The 23,476-nt window shown below is 35.2% G+C and overlaps 1 protein-coding gene across 2 annotated transcripts in view; it reads right to left on the bottom strand.

Annotated features, from left to right (window-relative positions):
* Positions 1 to 563: 563 nt before the first annotated feature.
* METTL25 (methyltransferase like 25) overlaps positions 564 to 23,476 on the bottom strand; it is a 123,086-nt gene continuing 100,173 nt past the window's right edge. The window contains exons 9-12 of one of the 2 annotated variants that reach the window (XM_032170853.2): positions 22,880 to 22,973; positions 3,031 to 3,105; positions 2,401 to 2,472; positions 564 to 868 (exon numbers count right to left, since the gene is read on the bottom strand). In XM_032170853.2, the coding sequence (XP_032026744.1) occupies positions 776 to 868; positions 2,401 to 2,472; positions 3,031 to 3,105; positions 22,880 to 22,973 (334 nt within the window). In that variant the 3' untranslated portion in view covers positions 564 to 775. The remainder of the gene's footprint in view (positions 869 to 2,400; positions 2,473 to 3,030; positions 3,106 to 22,879; positions 22,974 to 23,476) is intronic. The other variant, XM_058425235.1, reaches the window with a different exon arrangement.

Genomic DNA, 23,476 nt, shown 5'->3' with positions numbered 1-23,476 from the left:
TTCATCTCTTTGGTATGCATTAGAATCCTCAAGTTTTCTGCTAATGAAAGGAACTTGTTTCACAATGGGCAGAGTGTTGGCCTCATTCCATTGACTCTTGGTTTACTCAGATTGGCTTTTTACAGAGCATAAGGTAATTACATTAAGTGCCAACCCATCACTTTATTTTAGTAAGATAAATTGCCTCAAGAATCCCTAAAGAGAATATCTTACTTACAAGACATAAGTTTCTTTAAGGGAATATCCCATGTACTTAGATTAAAACCCAGTGTAAAATGTGCTTTAAATGAGGCACTTTTAAATTTCTGACCTGGTTCCTGGGTATTTCTTCCCTTTAAGTGCAGATTTTTTCCCTCCTGGTAAAACAGAAAAACCCTTCTAAAATGTGGAAGACATTGCAAATGATCTTCTGCACCAGCTACCTTTACCTCTTATCTATGTTTAATTCAATACATCAAAATGTTATTTGTAGCAAATCTAAGGGGTCTTAAATATTGAACAGGAATTAAGACGTAGATTACAATGTTCTACTGATGTACTAACTCAGGAATGTAGGTCAACTGTTTTATATTATTATGACAGGTTCTTATTTTATTAATGTATGTTTTGACAATGGAAAAATGGATTATAACCTGTTGTTAGCCATTATTTTATTACTTAAAATATATAGCAGTCATTTAAAAATTTTTGTATAACAGGACATACATGTTTAGAAAAGCAATCTCAGCAACAGGTCTCATAGAGAAATACATCTAATAATTTGCTTCAATGGAAATCATTGCTGCTTCTTCAGAGCAATAACAGCATAACATCTGGGAGATTTCACGGGATCAAACAACTTCACAAGAGCAGACCACGCAATATCTTCCTGCAAATTGATAAGTGATTTAGATATACAACCATTTGTTGAAGGAAAAAATGAGAGATGAGTTGGATTATATATTGTAATATAAAAAATACATAAAAACAAAGCTGTTTCACAGAAAATTCTTATTCTTTGTTAAACAAAATTAACATTCACAATTACACCTTCAAGAAAATTTATGCTGAGGAAATAAGGATGTACATAGAGAGTGAATTACAAGTTTATTCTTTGCTACGGTTGTGAAAAACTGGAAGTGGCCAATCACAAATGAATATTAGTTAAATAAATTATTTTATGACAAAATGTTCACTTTCTATAGTACATTTAACATGGCTGGAAATTCTGAATAAAATAAAACAAATTAGATGTAAAACTGCATTCATAATTTTATTCTAATTTTAATTAAAGTATAAATAATGTGCACATATACATATAACCATATATATTTAAGAGATTCCTTAAATATACTAAAAATCTAATAGTTGAAGCTATTAAAGGTAGTATTATGACTACTCTTAATTTTCTTTATTATATATCCTGTATTTTAAATTTTCTAACATAAATGTGCATTATAAGATATTAATTGAAATATTAAAAATAACATTTCTATAATTTCTATCATTTCATTACAACCTATTAATCTTTGTGCACACTGTTTTGCTTACCTCTTGTACATAGGTCAATGGAGATTGTTTTGAAAAGGGATGTGAGAATCTAGTAAAATAGGTATGAATTTTATCACCAACTTAGGAACCAAAGCTTTCCAGTGATTTGAAGTTAGCTGGCAGCTTAGGAAAGTACATCATTATTTACATATTTAAAAATTGCCTTTCTCCATAGAAATCCAAATTAGAATATCAATTTGTATCAATTAGCATTTGTTCCAATTAGCATTTGTTCCAATTAGCAAAATAAGAAAATAAAGCTCCCCATATGACAAAATAAAATTGTTAAAGAGTTTATAGCAGAAACATTCGGTGAGTCCATGAATGCATTTAATTGAAACAGTTCACCAAACTTTATTTTGACCATAGCTCATAATAGAATCTGCAAAAAAATATTTTCCTTAAAGACAGCCCAAAAGACAGTATTTTTGTCATTTAACATAGATAAGTAAGATTGTGAAAAAACAGAAGGAATCTTCCTTGATCAGAAAGAAGTTTCTATTCTGCAGAATCCATATGGCCAACACTCCAAAAGTGAATTAAAAGACAAATTCTTACAAAATGAAATGTATATACAATATCTTTTATGTCTGGCCTTTATATATTTCATATATAGTGGTTTATGTTCACCGCCTATGTATAGTAATTACCATACAATTAAAAGAATGTAAACTTTATTATAGCAGCTTTGCTGAAAACATATGTTTATATGTTTAAAAAGGGATGGAATGAACATTTAAACTATGAAAATATAATGAGAAAAAATTTCTTACTAGTTTTATGTGAAAGACTCTTATCCTAGATATAAGTGGCTCTATATTACGTATTTAATAAAATATTTGTTGTGTATTTTAAAATAACAGAATTTACCTGCTCTTTCAGGTAACAAAGTCGATCCAGAAGAATCAAAGTCTCTATACAGGGAGCCAGAACAACTTTCAACTAAAATAAAAAAATTAGGTAGGTTGGTGGTACTCAAAAAAAAAAAAAAAGACTAGCTTATTTCCTTAAACTTATGTTTAAGTAAATGTATCTACAGAAGTTTATATAGGCTGAATCTCCAATATCCATGTACATCTTCAGAAAATGAATATTTCAGAGATCAAAAGGTTTTCTTGAATAGGAAAAGAATGTCCTTTAAGTGACTGTGAGGTAGACTCCAACAAGCAATCATATGTGATAGAAAGCTTTTAAAGGGGTACTAAGAATGAAATTCATTAAAAGGAATGCTTGTGAAATAACTGCATTGGGACCAATATGTGTTCAAAGGACTCTGAAACTCTGTGCATTTATAATACTTTTTAAGGAGAAATCTACCATGTGTTCTCTTTATTACATTACTGACACCTAATATAGTCCTGAAATAGGAAATGATCCAAAACAGTTTTTCTACAGTAAGAGAAAAACAACATAGATTGCTTAGCCCATAATAAAATTTAATAGGACCCTATTCAAGTCTAGCAACATATTCAATTTAATATGCTTAACTCTGAGATTTACCATATTAAAAGCTTCCAGCTCATTCATTCGAGGCTTATACTTCTCATAGTAGTTCATTATAATTTTTTCTGGCAGCTTCAAGATAAAAAACAACAATAAATTTAACAATAGTTTAAAAATATTTTTCCTTGTCAAACATATCCTGAAGTAAAATAAACATGACATCAATTTAATACAACCTTAGGCGTCTGAAGAACTCGCTCTGATATTCATGAAGCAAGTCAAGATAAGTCTAAATTACTTAAAATTTTTACACTGATATAGGTTATGCAGCACATCATAAATAAAACCACCAGTAACATCTCATTAATATTGTTTAGTTTCAACAACTAATAAGGAAATATTTACTTTCATGTGTTATTATGCTTTGGGCACACATGAGGAGCTCAAACACTTTTTGACTAAAATTTTACAACACTGTATCTAGAACAAGACATCTTTGAGCAAAATTCAAAGGCAAGAGGAACACAATGGCATATGTTCATACTTAAGGTAGTTTCTTCTAACATGCTCTTCACAAATCCATCAGAAAGAATTACTTTTATTTCTTTTTCTTTTTTTTCTAAAACAAATACCTACAAAAAAACTCTTGTATTTAGCAGCCACTCCCTAGTTCAATTGTGCTTTTGCTCCTGCTAGATAAGCTTTGTTACTGAGTCAATTGTATTTATTTCTTAACTTGCTATGCCAGTTACATTATTGTCATAATATACAGGTTGAGTATCCCTAATCCAAAATCTGAAATGCTCCAAAATCTGAAACTTTTTGAGTGCCAACATCACATTCAAAGGAAATTCTCATTAGAGCATTTCAGATTTTGGATTTTTCAGATTAGGGATGCTCAAATGGTAAGTATATAAGGTAAATATTTCAAAAAAAATCTGAAATCTGAGACACTCTGGTCCTAAGCATTTTAGATAAGGAATACTCAACCTATCATATAAATAAGTATTACATAACAAATGAAATATGAAAGCAACAGGAAAAATTGATTCTATAATTTTTTTAAAAAAGCAGCCCTCCCCTGGACAGAAAGGCCTGATAAAGCAGAGTCACCAAAAGAAATTGCTGTCAATTAAATGTGGTCAAAACAAATGAAAGGCTGGATAAAATGAGTAAAAATTTGAAAAGGCTTGTACTCAAGATTTATCTGCAAATGTTTAAATAAATTTATTATTTTTTCAAAGTCTACTTTATTTTATTTTATTTTTACTATTGCACTAAATTTCTTTTGAATTTAAAAAACTATAAAGGGTAGTGGAAAGTAAGGCTCTGTCTCATTCAATTTCTTGTGAAGCCTTCCAGAAAAACTCTCCCACTTCGTACAGAACCCATGCAGATTACACACTCCCCATCCTTTTTAAAAGTTTGCCATTTTTTGAATCAAACGAGTCCCTGCTGGAGCAAACTTTTGTAGAAGAATATATTGGACTAAATCCAGGCCTGAACTTCAAGGCAGCAAAAACTCTCATCTCACAAAATTGTGTGTGTTGAATTACAGCCTTTAGTTCTCTCCTTTACCATCTGAAGATCAGCAGTTGTAAGATAACTCAGAACTCATAATCTTTCCTATCTTGCTCCCTGAAAACGTATTTCTTCAATATGATTTCTTGGGTGGTCCATTTTCTTTTTTTCTTTTGTGTCAAATTGGGAAGCACCATGCTGGTCACCAGTTGTGTTTGTTTCAAACTAGAGATTGTTGATTTTGTTCCTCAGGATATGACACTTTAGAGAACTATGTTCTGTTGATTTTGTCTGAGATCTGTAACTGTGGGCATTTCCTCTTGGCATCTTTCTGCATCCCTCTTTTACCTTCATTATGCTTTGTAATATACATAGTTTAAGATTTCAAATTCCTTCTGATATTGTCAAAGAGAGTTTTGTTTCTCTTTCTCATTCTGTTTGTTGCTTTTGAGTGTATTCTGGAAAGAAAAGGTGAGAACACCTTTTTACTGTAAAATTTTTAAAAAAGCTTGTTGTTTTAAGAGATCCAAAACTGGATATTATAGACTATGCATTGTAAGTATGTTTGATGCAAAAAAGCCAAGGGAGAACTCCAAACAGTGAAACCATATGCAAACCTGTGTGTAAAAAAAACCAAACCAAATCAAACTAAAAATGGCCTTGTTCTCACAAGTGCATAAGAAGTATACAGCTGGCCTTCTCTAACTGCAGGTTCTGTACCCACAGACTTAATCATCTGAAGATCAGAAATACCTGGAAAAAAAATAACAACGCAAAGTGACATTAGCAAGATGACTGACTACAGATGCCTGATGCCAGTCCCCCCATACAAGAAAGAGACAAGGCAATGAATATACAGATGAGATTTGATTGGAGTGTTGAACGGAGAGCACTGGAGTGCAGCAGGGAAGTGCAGATGCACCTGTGGTGATTAGAAGTCCAGGTGGGCAGCTTGGAGACACCTAGCCTCTGTAACTCCACCTTCTCTGATTGGATGAGATCTGCCCCAAAGCAGCAGAAACTTCCTGTTACAGGGAAAAAATAAGCAGAAGAACGCTACCAGCCCCCATCACTACCACAAACACTTACCATCCTTTCTACAAGAGAATCTCATAGTCCTCATAAGTGGTGAGCCCAGTTTGGAGAGCTTCCAGGAACCCTCACAGCTGCATTGTCCCAGATTAGGAGAACAATGCGTGCACTCCCCACTCCCACCTAGCCTTGTATGCCAAGCTTCTATAGCACAGAGCCATCTTAAGACCAGAGTAACATCAGGAGTGCACCCTGCTCTGAAAGTCAGTAATACTATCTACACCACTGGGGCGCTATCTTCATTCCACCAAGCCCATATGGGTGGCTGACTGCCACAACCTAAGCTGCATGGGGCCTGGGTCCAGGATTGGCTGTCACTCTGGTCCTACACAGCAGAGAAACCAACTCACTTCCAGACACAAAAACAGTCTGGCAGTCCTGTCTAGTGTAAACCTACCCTTGAACTGGCAAAATTGCTGCATGCCCTCTCCTGAGGGCGAGAGGCCATGAAGCCTCCAAACAACTGACATGCTCTGAGGCCAGGTGAAGTACACACCCACAACCAACGATGTACAAACAGCCCTGTGGTGCCACACCCCCTGGGCTACCCAAAGGCCTAATGCACTCAATCAGGGTTTGAGAAAAACAGCCCTACAGGCTGCCCGTGGAGGGCAATCACCCAGGCTGACTGAGCAGCTGTGGGCCTATGACACAGGCCTGAGAAATAGCTCTGGGGACCAGCCCCAGTATACAAGCCTCCAAGCCAGCCAAGTAGCTGTGTGCCTACATCCCAGGCTTGAGAAGTAGCCCTCCCCTGGAGAGGCCTGGCCGACATGCCCTAGGTCAGCTGAAGAGCCTTGCGCTCCTGTCCCAGGCCTTGAGAAACATCCCTGTGGGCAGCTCTTGGCAGCCACACCCCAGGCTGGCTGAGCAACTGTGTATATGTGCTCCCAGCCAGAGTAACTACTCATAACCCCAATGCCAGCTCCAAGCTGGCTGAGCCATCATATGCAGGCATGCACCCCCAACCTGAGAAACAGCGCAGTGAGGCCACCCCTGGCAAAGCTGCCCCACCACTGTCCACAAACTCTCTCAGCCTAGGCCACCGAGACACTCATGAATGCCACTAGCATGGACTGCATCTGAAGAATCTATGTGGATACTATACTACTGCATCCACCTAGGACCACAGCCAATGTGCCCCACCCAACTAATATCCCAAAACCCATTCATATGAGTAAGCCTTTACTTATGAAACCTACTCCATAAAACTGGATGATGTGACTTTTCCACTGAGTGCATAGAAACCAATGTAGGGACACGTCAAACATGAAAAAGCAAGGAAACATGACACCTCCGAAGGAACACAGTAATCCTCTAGTAGTGGAACCAAACTATAAGGAAAGACACAAAATGCCAGAGAAAATAATTCAAAAATAATAATCTTAAGAAAACTCAGTACAAATAGATAAGTCAATGAAATCCAGAATGAGAAATTAAAGAGATAGATATAAAAAAGAACCTAATTGAAATCCTACAGCTGAAGAATTCAAGGAATGAAATAAAGAATACAATTGAGAGCTTCAATAACAGAATAGACCAAGCAGAAGAATTTTTTTCGAGATGGAGTCTCACTCTATCGCCCAGGCTGGAGTGCAGTGGTGTGATCTCGGCTCACTGCAAGCTCCGCCTCCCAGGTTCACACCATTCTCCTGCCTCAGCCTCCCGAGTAGCTGGGACTACACGCGCCCGCCACCACGCCCGGCTAATTTTTTGTATTTTTAGTAGACATTGGGTTTCACCATGTTAGCCAGGATGGGCTCGATCTCCTGACCTCGTGATCTGCCCGCCTCGGCCTCAGAAAGTGCTGGGATTACAGGCGTGCGCCACCGCGCCCAGCCCAAGAATTTTTTTTCAAAATGAAAAAAACAAAAAAAGTTATTGATGAGTGCACATACAAATGAACCTAGACAACCACTAAGAGTTTCTCACACTTTCATGTACTCACAAAATTATTTCATCTTTGTAGACATAAGTGAACAATTGGCTCTGCTACTTCTTAAACATGTGAAAAACTTCTTAAGTTTAAATACACAGTCTTAATTACACCAATGTCCCAATGTCCTAAGACAGAGTGTAGGTAATGGAATCTCAACTGTGTCTCAAGGAATCAAAAACAAAAAACAAAACTCAATGCAATCTATAAGATTAATATACTTATAGGAAAAATTCATATTAAGTAAATTCTATCCCTTTCTCCCTCTTATCTATTCTCTCTCTCAGTTATTGACAATTTTTTACAGTGTAAAAGGGCAGCAAAATTTCTCATCAACTTTTTCAAAAATAAACTATTAAAAAGATACCCAAGAGACTTACGAATATAACACCATTGAAATTATTTACTGAGAACTAATGCTAGATTTGCTATTATTATGAAATCTACTGAGAAAATACTTTGCATTTCTATAGTATTTTTAAGTAAGTTCTCCAAACTGCTTCAGAATCTATAGTGGTTTTCACAAGTAACATTTTATTGGAGTTACCATCATGTGACATAGTTAGTATGGAAATGATTACATCTAATAGATGAAAAAGATTTAGACATAAAGAACAACATACCCTAATGTTACTGCTAAGAGTTAGGATTAGAACTCTTACCCTATTCTTAATCCTGTTTAGTACCCTAAGTCCCTATATATTCTGTTTCACAGAATGCTACTAGTCACTGTGCTCATGTGTTCAAACAAGTTTGGGCAATGCTGTGTTAAACAAAGCCAACCATATTCCCAGAGGCGTTACCATGCATAATAAATATCCAGGAAAGGTATAGAAAATAGGGCAGGTGCCATAAACTGAAAGTCCTGTAGGCACCAGGCAGGTAACAAAAATGAGGAGGCAGGGCTAGAGAATGTGGCCCCATCTAGTGGGGCCCTGACCACACAGGAATGCAGTCTAATCTAGCCAAGTCTTTTCAGAGAAGCTACAAATCTGAGCTTTAATTTCAAATTCCCAGGTTTATGCATGTTGCATCAATTTAAGAAAACACTGTAGTATGAAAAAAATATTTAGGCCAGATCAGGCTGGTCTTATTTAGGAAATGTGAAATACCATGAGTCACAATTTTATTTTCCCATAGGACCTTCATTCAAGGGATCCATTAGTTTCTTAGACCTCTGCAGAATAGTGTTGAAAATGTTTGCTTTGAAAGCAAGCATCTTGTCCTCCTAGACCATTATGATGGGAGCACCTCTAAACCCCAAGCATGAATTATTCAGGGTTTACTCAAATTGAAATAGAAATTATTACCCAGCTTTAACTGTTCATGTAGAAATGTTTCTCTTCTGACAAACCTAGCCCTCGCAAATCTGTATTTCTCAACAATTATACTGGTAACTGAAGGTATCTTTACAATAAGCCTCACAATTGAATTGTGAAAAATAACACCATAATTGATTAGATATGAAAAAGACCCTTCAACTTTCTGAAACAATTTTAAACATATAAGTGGTCTGAAGGCATTTACAAGTTTAGAATTTGGGTTGAAACTAGTGACAGTTTCAAACACTGTAATACTTGCAATGTAACTTTTCTAAGGCAGAAAGGCTTTTTTCCCTATTCTTTCCTCTTTTCCCTTTAATTTCTGCCCTGTAAAAATTAGTTGAGAGAGCCTGCTGGTTGTTTACTGTAGTGCCTAGTATTGTGGCACAAACATAGTAGAAACAGCATAAAAGTGTTTAATCACATGGCAAATGATTTTCTCCTCCTGGTTTCTACTTGGTCCATACTCACTTCTTTTGACTGGTAAAATAGCTACTACCTTGATCCAGGGATCAAGTACTGAATGCATCATATTTCCAGAGCCATGAGAAAACAAATATACCTGTTATAGTCAAATGAGACTAACTCCTATTTTATTTCCATGGATGAAATAAAAACCTGGGTTCATTGGGAACCCTTGGAGGAACCTAAGAAATGTAACATTTGGAGTTATAATATAGAAATAAGAAATAATCATGAATTTCTTTCAAATAAAGTCTCAAATCAGATTTGATTTTTAAGTCCTATTTCTTTCTTCTCAGCAGCCTTGGTGGCCAAGATAGAAGTTCATTTCCTACATTGTCAGTGATTATTCTCTTTGATGGACACAAGATTTGTGGAGTCTAAAGAGAACATACAGTTCTAAAGTGTTCATGTTGGGGAGGGAACTCTGCAATGATCAGAAGAATTGAGTCAGTTTTTGCATAAAAAATGAGAACTATGTTAACAATGAGGCTGACTACACAGAGTTTTGAGCTAGAGACTCACTCTACCCAATACCATTGACATATTGAAATGCTAGATGAAACTGACATAGAAAAATAATCCTGGAGTTTAAAATATGTCTGACATGGTAGTATCTGGTCACTGTCTTCTACAGTGACGGGCATGAAACCTCAAAGAGCACCACTTTAATCCATGACATAAAGATTAACCTCAATAATGTAGATATCGTCTTCTGCTTGCACTTGTCTTTCACCTGCACTCTGCAAAGCTCCAATTAGAAGGTGATATGGTTTGACTGTGTCCCCACCCAAATCTCACCTTGAATTGCAGTCCCCATAATCCCCACGTGTCCTGGGAGGGACCTGGTGGGAGGTAATTGAATCATGGGGGCAGTTTCCCCCATGCTATTTTCATGACAGTAAGTTCTCATGAGATCTGATGGTTTTATAAGGGGCTCCCCTCTTTGCTCAGCTCTCATTCTTCTCCTTCCTATTGGGGTGTGAAGAAGGATGTGTTTGCTTCCCCTTCTGCAGTGGATCTTAAGTTTCCTGAAGACTCCCCAGCCCTGAGGAATTATGAGTCAATTAAACTTCTTTCCTTTATAAATTACCCAGTCTCGGGCAGTTCTTTACAGCAGTGTGAGAACAGACTAATACAGAAGGTCTCGCAACAGAACCATATGCAGTTGCAGCATCTTGCAGATGATGTAGAAATACTTTATGTTAATGTTGACATCCAAAAAAGTGAGAAACACCAGGCAGAAATACAGATTTCCATAGACATCCCCTTAGTGATAGTGGCGATCTGTGAATTTTGTGCTGGGGACATGAGTTTGATTGTTATGTCAAAGGCAATTTGAAGATTGTGTCATGGTGCCATTCCCATGTGTTGTGTAAGAGTACAATGGGGTTGGTGGGTTTTGTCCTTGTTTGTAATGTTGTAATGTCATAATCCGGGTTTCTGTTGTTGTAATCTGGGTTTCTGCTGGCTGAGTTGGAGAAGGTGAAGTAACTACTGGTTCATGGCTCTGCATGGGGGATGGCATTGGAGGAGCGGAGGTTAGAGACTCCAGATGACATGGGAATACTCGTGTTCCTGGCTGGTTTAATCTCCAATGACAGGATGATTTTCATGTCACTGAACCACCCCCTGTGCACAACATAGCAACAATACAAGCCACTGTCAGTTTCAGTTGCATTTTCTATAGTTAAGAAGGCATTCCCTTTCAAAAGGTACGTAATTCCCGTTAACACATTTGCTTCTAAAAGGTGACATGGGATCTACTAATCCAGACAATTTCATCTGAGGATCCAAATATAGGGCACATCCTTCAGTCCCAGCACATAGATGATACCTCAACACCACAGATGCAAGGTAGCATGACAGGCTAACCTACTGCTCTACTCACTTGTACCTAAAAAAACTACAGTATCTGCCACAAGTAGGATGAGGCTTAAGATGATCCCTTGAGGATGCATTATGGGGTGAGTTATTTAGGAGGTAGTTTTCCAGCTTCTTCTTTAGAGTGCCTCCTCATGCCTCCTTGTCCTTAGCTGACCCTTCCTCCAAAGGTCTTTGTAAATAAAGACAACTTTCTCCCAGAATTCCATTCTTTATCTTCTTGTTACATCTTTTCATAAGAATACTTAGAAGTATATTTGAAAATCAAATTTTTCCAGTTGGCCAATCTTTTTGGTAGATTTGATCAACTTACAAATTTAAACAGATTATAGGGAGATTATTAGTGGACTGGAACAGTACTTGTTTTCTGCTGGGTTATTTTAAAAAATTTAGCAAAGATCTTAATTTTAGTTCACACACTAGGCTAGAAAAATCATACAGACTTTGAGAATGCTGGTGTAGGAAAGGACTTTGAGAAGAAAAAATTTCTGAACCAGAAGACAGGTCTTCCAAAATAATACAGACAGACAAAAACAAATTTATAAAAACGAAAAAAAAATCCTATAGGCTTTCTGGGACACCCTTAAGACCACCAAGCAAATATTTGCATTATGGGTATTCCAGAAGGAAAAGAGAAGGAAAAAGGTATAGAAAACACACTTAATTAAATAATAGTTGAAAACTTCCCAAGTCTTGGAAGATAAATGAACATCCACGTCCAGTAAGCTCAAAGACCCCAAAGAGATTAAACCCAAACAGGTCCTCTCCAAGGCATATTAAAGTCAAACTACCACAAGTCAAGAACAAATAAAGAATTCTAAAATCACCAAGAGAAAAGCATCAAGTCACATATAAGGGAATCTCAATTATATGAACAGTGGATTTTTTCAGCAGAAAGCTTATAGGCTAGGAAAGAATGGCATGATACATTCAAAACATTGAAAGATAAAACAAAAAAACTGCCAGCCAAGATCATGATACCTAGAGAAAAGCCATCTTTCAGAAATGAAGATGAAATAAAATATTTCACAGATCACAGATAAGTAAAAACTAAGAGAATTCATCGCCCTTAGACTGGCCTTTAAAAGTACTGAAATGAGTCTTACATCTGAAAGTGAAAAAATAACAATCACCATTATCAAAGCATGAAAACTATAAAACTCACTTGTAAGGGTGATACACAAAAGAGAACGGAAAGGAATCAAACTTTATCACTGCAGAAAACCACCCAATCACAAAAATAAATAAGAGGTAAGCAAGACAAAAAAAAAGATATAAAAAAACCCAGAAAACAATTTTAAAAATGCAAGAAGTAAGTATTCACCTCTCAATAATAACCCTGAACGTAAATGGACTACATTCTCCACTTTAAACATATAAACTGGCAGAATGGATTTTTTTTTTTTAAAGACCCAACTATATGCTGCCTGTAGGAAACTTACCTCACCTGTAAACGCACTCACAGGCTTAAAGTGATGGGATTACAAAAAGATATTCTGGCCAGATGTGGTAGCCCACGCCTATTATCTCAGCACTTTGGGAGCCAAGATCATGCCATGGCTCTCCAGACTTTGAGACTCCATCTCAAAAGAAAAAAAAAAAAAGGTATTCTATGCTAACGGAAAAATTGAGCAGTAGATTGGGCAAAATAGAATTCAAGCCAATAGCTATAAAGAGAGAAACTATATAATAATAAAGGGGATACTTTAGCAAGAGAATATAACAATTTTAAATATAGATGCACCTTATACTGGTGTACCTGGATATATAATGCAAATATTATTAGAACTAAAGAGACAGATGGACCTCAATACAGTAATAGTTGGGGACTTCACCTCACTCTCAGCATTGGACAGATCATCTAGACAGATAATCAACAAAAAAACCCATTAGATTTAAACTGCACACTAGATCAAACTAACAGAACAGACATTTATAAAACATTTCACCCAGCAGCTGCAGAATACACATTCTTTTCATCAGTACATGGAATATTCACCAGGATTAACCATATAATAGGACACAAAAAAGTCTCGAAAATTTTAAAAAATCAAAATCATACCAAGTATCTTATCTGACCACAATTAAATACAACTAAACATCAATAACAAGAGGAAAATTCAAACCTATACATGGAAATTTAAAAACATGCTCCTGAATGACCAATGGGTGAAAAAAAGAAAAAAACAAACTAAGAATGAAGTTAAAAAATTCCTTGAAACAATGGAAAACAGAAATATAACATACCAAAACCTATTGAACACACCCAAAGCAGTATTAAGGGGTAAGTTTATAGCAATAAATAACTACATCAAAAATCTAGAAAGATTTCAAATAAAGAACCTAATGATACATCTCAAGTAATTATAAAGGCAAGAACAAGCCAATTACAAAATTAGTAGAAGGAAAAAAATTAAGATCAGAGCAGAAATAAATGCAACTGAGAATTAAAAAGAGAACAAAACAAAAAATTATTTTTTTGAAAAGATAAACAAAATCTACAATTAGTGAAACAAACAAACAAAAAAAAGCAAGAAGAAGCAAATAAAGAAGATCCAAAACAAAAATATAGACATCACGACAGATACCACAGAATATAAAGACTCATTAGAAACTACTATGAACAGCTATACACCAAAAAATTAGAAAATGCAGTGCAAATAGACAAGGTCCTAGACACATACAACCTACCAGGATTGAACCAGGAAGAAATAGAAAACCTGAATAGACCAGTAACAAGTAACAGGTTTGAATCAGTGATTAAAAATCTTCCAACAAAGAAAGTTCCAGGACCGATGGTTTCACAGATGAATTCTACTAAAAGTTTAAAAAAGAATGGATACCAATTCATTTGAAACTATTGCAAAAAATTAAAGCGTAGGGAATTCTTACTAACTCATTATACAAGGCCGGCATAATGCTGATACCAAAAGCAGATAAGGACACAACAACAAAAACATAAAACTACAGGCCAATACTTCTGACAAACATTAAACACAAAAATTATCAACAAAATACTAGCAAACTGAATCCAACAGAATATCAAAGATAATACATTATGATCAAGTGAGATATATCTCAGGAATGCACGGCTGGTTCAACATACACAAAGCAATAAATATGACATCACATCAACAGAATGAAGGACAAAAACTATAATATTATCTCAACAGATGTAGAAAAAGCACTTGATAAAATTCAACATCCCTTCATGATAAAAGCTTTCAACAACCTAGACATGGGATAAACATACCTCAACATAATAAAGGCCATATATATGACAATTCCATAGCTAACATCATACTGAAAGGGGGAAAACTGAAAGCTTTTCCTCTAAGAACTTTAACAAGGCAAAGATGCCCAGTCTTACCACTCTCATGCAACACAGTACTGGAAGTTCTAATCAGAGCAATTAGGCAAGAGAAAGAAATAAAGGACATCCAAGTTGGACAGGAGAAGGTAAAATTATCCCTGTTTCCAGATGATATGATCTTATATATAGAAAAATCTAAAGATTCTACCAAAAAAAGTCTTAGAACTAATAAACAAATTTAGTAAAATTGCAGAACATAAAATCAACATACAAAAATTATTGCATTTCTATACAAAATGAACTAGATTAAAAAATCAAGAAGTCAATTCCATTTACAATAGCTATAAAGGAAATAAAATATATATGAATAAATTTAACCAAGGAGGTAAAAGACCTCTACAAGGAAACTACAAAACACTTAAGAAACTGAAGTGGACAGAAACAAATGGAGAAACATCCCATGCTCATGGATCCAAAGCATTAATAATATTAAAATGACCATACTACCCAAAGAATGTACAGGTTCAATGCAATCCCTATCGAAATACTAATGACATTCTACACAGAATTAGGAAAAAAAAAGTCTTAAAATTTGTATGGAGTTACAAAAGATCCAGAATAGCCAAAGCAATCTTGAACCAAAAGAACAAAGCTGGAAGCATCACACTACTAGACTTCAAAATATTCTACAAAGCTGTAGTAACCAAAACAAAATGATACTGGCATAAAAACAGAAACACAGACAAATGCAATAGAACAGAGAACCCAGAAATAAATCCACATATCTGCAGGCAACTAATTTTTGATAAAGATGTCAAGAATATACATTGGGGAAAGAATAATCACTTGCATAAATGTTGCTGGGAAAACTGAATATCCATATGCTGAGGAATTAAACTAGACACCTCACCTCTCATCCTATACAAAAATCAACTCAAAATGGATTCAAGACCTAAATATAAGACCCAAAACAACAAAACTACTAGGAGAAAACATAGGGGAAATGCTTCAGGATATTGCTCTGGGAAAATATTTTTGAGTAAGACCTCAAAAGCACAGGCAACTAAAGCAAAAACAAGCAAAGAGGATTATATCAAACTAAAAAGCTTCTGCAGAGCAAAAAAAACAATTATCAGAGTCAACAAGACAATCTACAGACTAGGAGAAAATATTTGCAAACTCTTCATCCAACTGGGAATTAATATCCAGAATATACAAGGAACTCAAATATCTCAACAGCAAAACAAGAACAACAACAACAACAACAAACCCAAACATCCAAGGAAAAAATGGGCAAATAATCTGTACTGATATTTCTCAAAAGAAGACATACAAATGGCCAAAAAATATAGAAAAAAAATGCACAACATCACTAATCATCAGGGAAATGCAAATCAGAACCACAATGAGGTATCACCTCACCCAGTTAGAATGGCTACTATGAAAAGATAAATAATAACAAATGTTGGCAAGGATGCAGAGAAAAAGGAACTCCTATAGACTGTTGGTGAGAATGTAAACTAATATACCCACTATGGAGAAGAGGACAGAGGTTCCGGAAAGAACTATAAATGGAACTATCATATGATCCAGCAATCCCACTACTTGGCATTTACTCAAAGGAAAAGAAATCAATATATCAAAGAGCCATCTGCATCCCTATGTTTACTTTAGCACTATCTATAATAGCCAAGATATTGAATCAACCTAGGTGTCCATCAACAGATTAACAGGGACAAAGCAAATGTGGTATGTATAAACAATGAGATATGATTTGGCCATAATAATAATGAAATCCTTCATTCCTGGCAACATGTGTGGAACTGTAGATCATTAGGTTAAGTGAAATAAGCCCGGATTAGAACGTTAAAAACATAGTATATTCTCATTCAGATGCAGAAGCCGGAAAAAAAAATTAATCTCGTAGAAGTAAAATGTAGTACAGAGGATCCCAGAGGCCTGGAAGGGTAGGGAGAAGTGCATTATAGAGAGTGATTTGTTAAAGAATATAAAATTATGGCTAGATAACAGGATTAAGTTCTAGTGGTCTATAGCATTGTAGGATGACTATAGTTAACAATAATATACTATATAGTTTCAAATAGCTAGAAGGAGGCTCCTGAATGTCCCCAACACAAAGGAATGATAAATGTTTGAGATGATGGATATGCTAATAACCCTGGTCTAATCACTATATATAATATATATTGCAACATCACTATGTATATCATAAATACGTACAATTATTATGTGTCCATTTAAAAAATAAAAAAGAAAATAAAAAAATAGAGTAAAACAACTACTTACATAGCATTTACACTGTATTAGGTATTATATGTAGTCTAGAGATTATCTAAAGTATACAGGAGGATATGCATAGGTTCTATACAAATACTATGACACTAGAGACTGGAGCATCCACGGATTTGGATATCCATGGGAGTCCTGGAACCAATCCCCTGAGGATAGCAAGGAACGACTGTATTCATGTGTTTTTCAGTAAAAAATTCAGTGCTTGAAGACTGATTTCAGGCTTTAATAAACTTTTTAAATTAAATGCTTAAAAATTAGTCTCATTAGATCACAGAGATTGTAAGAAAATTTTAAAATGAAGAAAGTATCTCATTTAAGCTGTATATATACACCTTAAAGATAGATGTCAGAAGTATATTTATGGTCTCATGTTATAGACACGTATATTTATGTATATACATTATGATAAGTGAAATAAGCCAGGATCAGAACATTAAACATGGTATGTTCTCACATATGCAGAAGCTGGAAAAAACATTAATCTCATAGAAATAAAATATAGTACAGAGGATTCCAGAGGCTTGGAAGGGTAGGGTGAAGTGGGGAATAGGGAAATATTTGTTAAAGAATACAAAATTATAGGTAGTTTCACAATAGTTTGAAACTATTGTGGCACAAACATAGTAGAAACAGCATAAAAGTGTTTAATCACACGGCAAATGATTTTCTCCTCCTAGTTTCTACTTGGTCCATACTTCTTTTGACTGGTAAAATAGCTACTACCTTGATCCAGGGATCAAGTACTGAATGCATCATATTTCCAGAGCCATGAGAAAACAAATATACCTGTTATAGTCAAATGAGACTAACTCCTATTTTATTTCCCTCAGGTGAGTTAGGCTCTGATAAAACACTAGCAGGATAAGAGAATTAAGTTCTAGCAGTCTATAGCACTGTATATTCAGGGTCTCATGAATGTATATTCATGGTCTCATATCATAGACATCATTATTGAGTGTTAAAGCCAGTGAGAGCCTCTTCAACTTCCTGAAGATAAAAGGAAGGCATTGGAATGGAAGCATTGCCTGGTATAGATCATCCTTAGGCAAGAACAGACATGCAAACTTATAAACTGAGAGTGCACACTGAATGGCAGCTGAAAGTACTGGTTATGAATGCCATTGCTCCATACTGCTCAACTCCTAGTCTCTAGAAAAGGAAGTAGCATGAATTAAGCTGTGCAGTAAGGCCCTAGTAGGGCCTACTTAGTGGGCTCTGAGTCACCTACAGGAAGACATCCAGTCCTAAAGAGAAACTAGAGTGGGAGACAATATATAAGAAATCATGCTCGGGTGCTTGAAGTTTGTTGACAGTGATTTTAACTCTAATATATTCTATGCGTTAGACCGCATACATCTTAGTACCCAAAATGTTTCATACATTTGATCAGTTTCGTCCCATCAGCCAGACTTTCATGAGTTAAAGTCCTGGATACAAGCAAATCTTTAACTCTTTAGTAAGACTCATCATTCCTTGATTTTTTTTCTGCCTTTATTTCAAACTTTAATTCCTTAATCTGTTTTAGAATTACATTTATTTTGTCTGTTGACAAGCATGAATTTTCTCTTTATTTTTTTGTTGTAGGTTTATTGTTTGCCTGATGATTGCTAGTTTTGGAAAAATGCCAAACAAGCATTCTTGTGCTCAATGTCTGTTAATAAGTTATATAAGTATGACAAACAGAAGCATGAGTTCTAGAGTTAGACAGCCTGGATTAGAATCCTTCCTCCCCAATTTCCTAGATTTTGGGCTAAAGAAATCCACTTAACTTATGTCTCAATCTCCTCATCTATAAAACAATAATAATATCACTTATTTCATAAGGTCATCCTTAGTATTCAATGAGATAATATAAACAAAGCTTTTAGCACGGTGCCTGGCACAAAGCAAAGGTTTGGTAAACGTTAATTATCTCATGTTGTTTCTAAAAAATAAATATATTTTATAACAGTTTTGTATTACAGAAATTTTGAAAATAGGACAGAGAATTTCCATATACTGTATACTCTTTTCTTCTACTGTTAACATTTTACAATATAGTATATTCGTTATAATTAGTGAACCAGTACTGATACATTATTAACTAAAGTCCACATTATATTCAAATTTCTTTAGTTTTTATTTAACTATGTCCTTTTCCAGTCTAGAATCCCATCCAGGGAACCCACACTGCAATTAGTCCTCTTGGCTTTGACAGTTTCTCAAACCTGTCTTGATTTGCAGACCTCGACAGTTTTGAGAAGTACTGGTCAGGTATTTTGTAGAATGTTTCTCCACTGGGATTTGTCAGACACTTTTCTCATACATAGAGTCGGGATAGGCTTTTGAAAGAACTATCATAGGAATAAAGTACCATATTCCTCACCTTATAACAAGAGTACATACTAGCAGCATGAATTATCACTGTTCATGTTGAGCTTGATTACTTGGCTGAGATTCTGTTTGTCAGGTTCTTCACTGGAAAGTTCCTCTTTTTCCCCCGTTCACATACTATGCTCTTTGGAAAAAAGTCACTACGCACAGGCCACACTTAAAGAATGGGGAGTTTTGCTCTATCTCCTTGAGGAAGAAATATCTATAGAAATTATTTGGAACTCTTTTCCATAGGACATTTGTCTCTTCTCCTCCATGTACTTATTTATTCAATTTGTTTTTTACAGTAAATCTATATAAGGGGGGTCTAGATAAGCAAAGGTGGACCATATACTGTAACTTTTAGAGTGTGGGTTGGATGAGTGGATTACAGACACAGTTGTTCAGAGACCCTCCCCACATCATATGTGATAAGAAGATGGGTTAGCAACTGAGGTAGTTCTCACCACTTGATAGTGGGACTGAAGGTTCTTGGTTAGGACATAATTGGCTTAAGAACTAAAGTAAGTGGATGTGAAGGTGAAGCCATCAGCAGATCCTGTCAAAAAAGTCAAGGAAGACAAAGCCATTGGCAAGGAGGCTGAAGTGTTCCTGATATTCTCAGGTTGATAGAGGAAGTTATCCAAAGATTAGTATCACTGTGATCTTCTGGAATAAATAGAGCAAAGGTGACTCAGTATGTTTATTACTTTTAGGTATGATTTCATTTTGCATGTAACTGATCTTCCTAAGCTTGAAACATATGGGCTTTTTGCTTTTTAGTTTCAAGTTTTCTATTGATAGATCCTCAAGTTCAGAGATTCTTTCCTCATCTGTGTTCAGCCTAATAATAAGCCCATCAAAAACATTCTTCATTTCTATACTAGTATTTTTGTTTGTTTTTCTTTTCTTGGAGACAGAGTCTTGCTCTGTCATCCAGGCTGAAGTGCAGTGGCACAAGCACAGCTCACTGCAGCCTCAAACTCCTAGGCTCAAGCAATCCACCTGCCTCAGCTGCCCAAGTAGCTGGGACTACAGGTGCGTATCACCACACTAGCTAATTTCCGGATTTTTTGCTGAGATGGAATCTTACTACATTGCTCAGGCTAGTCTCAAACTCCTGGGCTCAAATAATTCTCCTGTCTTGGCCATCCAAAGTGTTGGGATTACAGATGTGAGCCACCATGGCTGGCTACTGTGACAGTATTTTTGATCCTTAGCATTTCCTTTTAGTTCTTTTTAAAAATTTCAATCTCTTTCCTTACATTTTCAGTTTGTTTTTGCAGGCTATCTACCTTGTCCATTAGAACTTTTAGTATATTACTCATTATTGTTTTAAATTCCTGGTCTGATAATTCTAACATTTTTGCCATATCTGAATTTGGTTCTCATGCTTGCTCTCAATCTGTGTTTTTTGCCTTCTAGTACACTTTGTAATTTTCTCGATAGCCAGATATAGAATACTGGGTAAAAGTAACTGCTGTAAATAAGCCCTTAATGATATGATGGCAAGGTGTGAGGGGAGGGGAAATGATTTTCAATGGTTTGTAGTCCTATAATTGTGTCTCAGCCTTTTAGTGAGCCTGTGTCTCTGTACTACAAACTTTATCAGTGCTTCTCTGTATTTTTACCCTTTCTTGGGTGGCACAGGATGGCTAGAGTAGGCTGGAGTTGGATATTTTCTTTCTCCCCCATGGAAAGTTACATTTGGCTGGACCTAGGTATTTTCCTTCCCTCAGGTGAGTTAGGCTCTGATAAAACACTAGCAGGTTAAGTTCTGATTATATAGTTTCTTCTGAGAAACTATTCATAAGAAAGTATTCAGAAGAGTAGAATGCTCTGGCGTATTTCAAAAATGTTTATTTTTTTCCTCCCCTTGATGGAAGCAGGAGGCGATTTTTTTCTCCACTATTCTCTAAAACCAGGTTGAGCTCATTAAGGTAAAACTCACAAAGGTGTGGGTGGTCTCTTATGAGTGGTTCTCTCTGTATTTTTTAATTCCCAAAGTTGTCCACACTGAGCCTCCAACAATTTGTCAATTACAGTTCAGGTTTTCCTACCCTGGCACAGGTTTCTGTGGCGGTTTCTGCTCCTGTAAGTTGTAAATCTCTGTATTTGCCTGTCTTTCCAGTTTGGGAGGTAGCAGTTTGCCCTGTGACCTCACTTCTCATAAGATCTGTGGATTTTTCTGTTGTTTTTAGCTTTTACTTGCTAAGACTGAGTGGCAGTTTCCAAGCTTTTATATGCTGGACTGGAAGCTATCCACTGTAAATGTTTTTGTGCAAAGTAAATAAGGTAATGTTTGTGATGTCCATAGCATAATATCTATCACAGAGTAAGTGTTTAGTAAATATTAACTATTATTAGTATCTTTTTAGTTATGTACTAATATATTAAGAAACATTTGCTGTGGTTATTATTAAAGACAAACTGGGAAAACAAAGCCAGAAGGAATGATAATAAGTTTTTAAATGTATTAAGTTTAAGTAAAACTGTAGCTCTTAATTTGTGACAATAATGCTTAGGTTTGTGTTCTTGATATTAAATGCAAGACATGAAATGAGATATGCACTAAAGGTTTGCACTAGGTAAGACTAATTGGAAGGAAGATCAGTCAGATGAATGAAAAACATTTTTTTAAAAAACCTAGAAAATAACCTAGAAATAAATTACTGTAACCTTATCTATTCTCCTTTATTTATGCAAAAACTAGGAGAGTTTTCATTTTAGTGACTAAATAAAAATATTTATAAGCATCATGTTGATTGTGTTGTTACTCGTAGTACATATAAAGAGATTATGATAATTAAAAGGAGTATCATATAGTTAGCATTTACTATATACACTGTGTTAAGAGCTTTATGTATATTACCTAATTTAATCCTTCCTAAATCCTATGGCTTTCTTATAGCTATATTAAAGGGGAGGAAACTGACTAGTCCCAGTTCAATTACTTTAAGTAATAAAGCAACTGGGGACTAAATGAGTAATTGATATAATAAATAATAATACCCTTTAGCTTTGATATAACATTATTATGTCCTTGTAACATTTTCAAGAAATCTATTTCATTCCTTTGACCACCTACTCTATTCTTCGTTTCAATTTATACTCAATTCAAAATACTGGAGTAATCCAAGTTCATTTAATATTTTAGTTAACAGCTTGTCCGAATAATGTTGAAAGCTGTTTTTTTTTTTCCCTCAGTGGAAGAATATTTATTACTATCAGTCAACAAGTTTACCTTTCTGCTTTCAGTAATATGTTATCAATTACTAACTTGGGCCTCCTATGATATTACAACTTTTCATGATTCTCCTATTTGAAGGCTTTTAAGATTTTTAATTTTAATTAGTTATATAAGCTGTAAATAGATGCATTTCAAAATTAAAACCATTCTCTCTTGCTTTACTTCTGTTTCTCACTTGTACTGTTGTCTTGCTTTTTGACTGTATTTTGATTTGTAAACTGGCACATTTTTAACTCAAACTAAAAGAGGGAAACTCTCTGGAGATACATGACAGTAAACTTTCTACAATGACAAGAAGGATAAACTGGAAAAAAGATGATGGAGGTCTTGTTTCAATATAATTTGGACCTTTTCACAAATGAGAGAAAATTAGAAGGGAAACTATTTTGTATTCTCTCAATTCATTACAAAATAGAAGTTCTTCTGTCTTTTCTGAAAATAATGAGTCATCATATACTGACCTTGGACTCATCTAATCCAAGCTTCTTTAGAGACCGTCTGACATAATCCAGAAAAGAAGAACATTTGGAATAAATTTTACCAACATGCCGATCACTGTAAAACAAAATTGAATAAATTTTTAGTTTTTCCAATGTAAATTTTAGATGGTTTTAAATTCAATCATGAAAGATTTTTAAATATTTTCTGTGGATATAGCACAAGATCCAAATGTGATCAAAATACAGTAATACTTTTGAGGACATTTTAAAGTTACATGTTATAATGTATTCAGGATCTGCTTCTGACAATTCTTATAACAAATAGCAGTGAAGGCTGTGAGAAAGTTTTAAACACAGTATTAAAAAGCCTCATTTTTAAAAGGAACTATTGGTCTTTCAAAAGTTTCCATTGTGCTATGAAACACATTTAAGATTTACTGGCTCAATATTACAATGCACATCTCATGACAACACCTGTTAGTAGAGGCAATAATTCAATAGCTATGCAAAGAGAACCTCTTTAATTCCAGCCATTGATCAAGCCCCATATAATGAGATGGATCTGACTTGATCTCATTTATGCCCTGCAAATTCTTTTTTTTTTTTTTTTTTTTTTTT

This window comes from Hylobates moloch, unplaced genomic scaffold, assembly GCF_009828535.3.
Source record: "Hylobates moloch isolate HMO894 unplaced genomic scaffold, HMol_V3 SCAFFOLD_12, whole genome shotgun sequence".
NCBI lineage: Eukaryota > Metazoa > Chordata > Mammalia > Primates > Hylobatidae > Hylobates > Hylobates moloch.
This window is presented reverse-complemented; position numbering and strand designations above follow the sequence as displayed.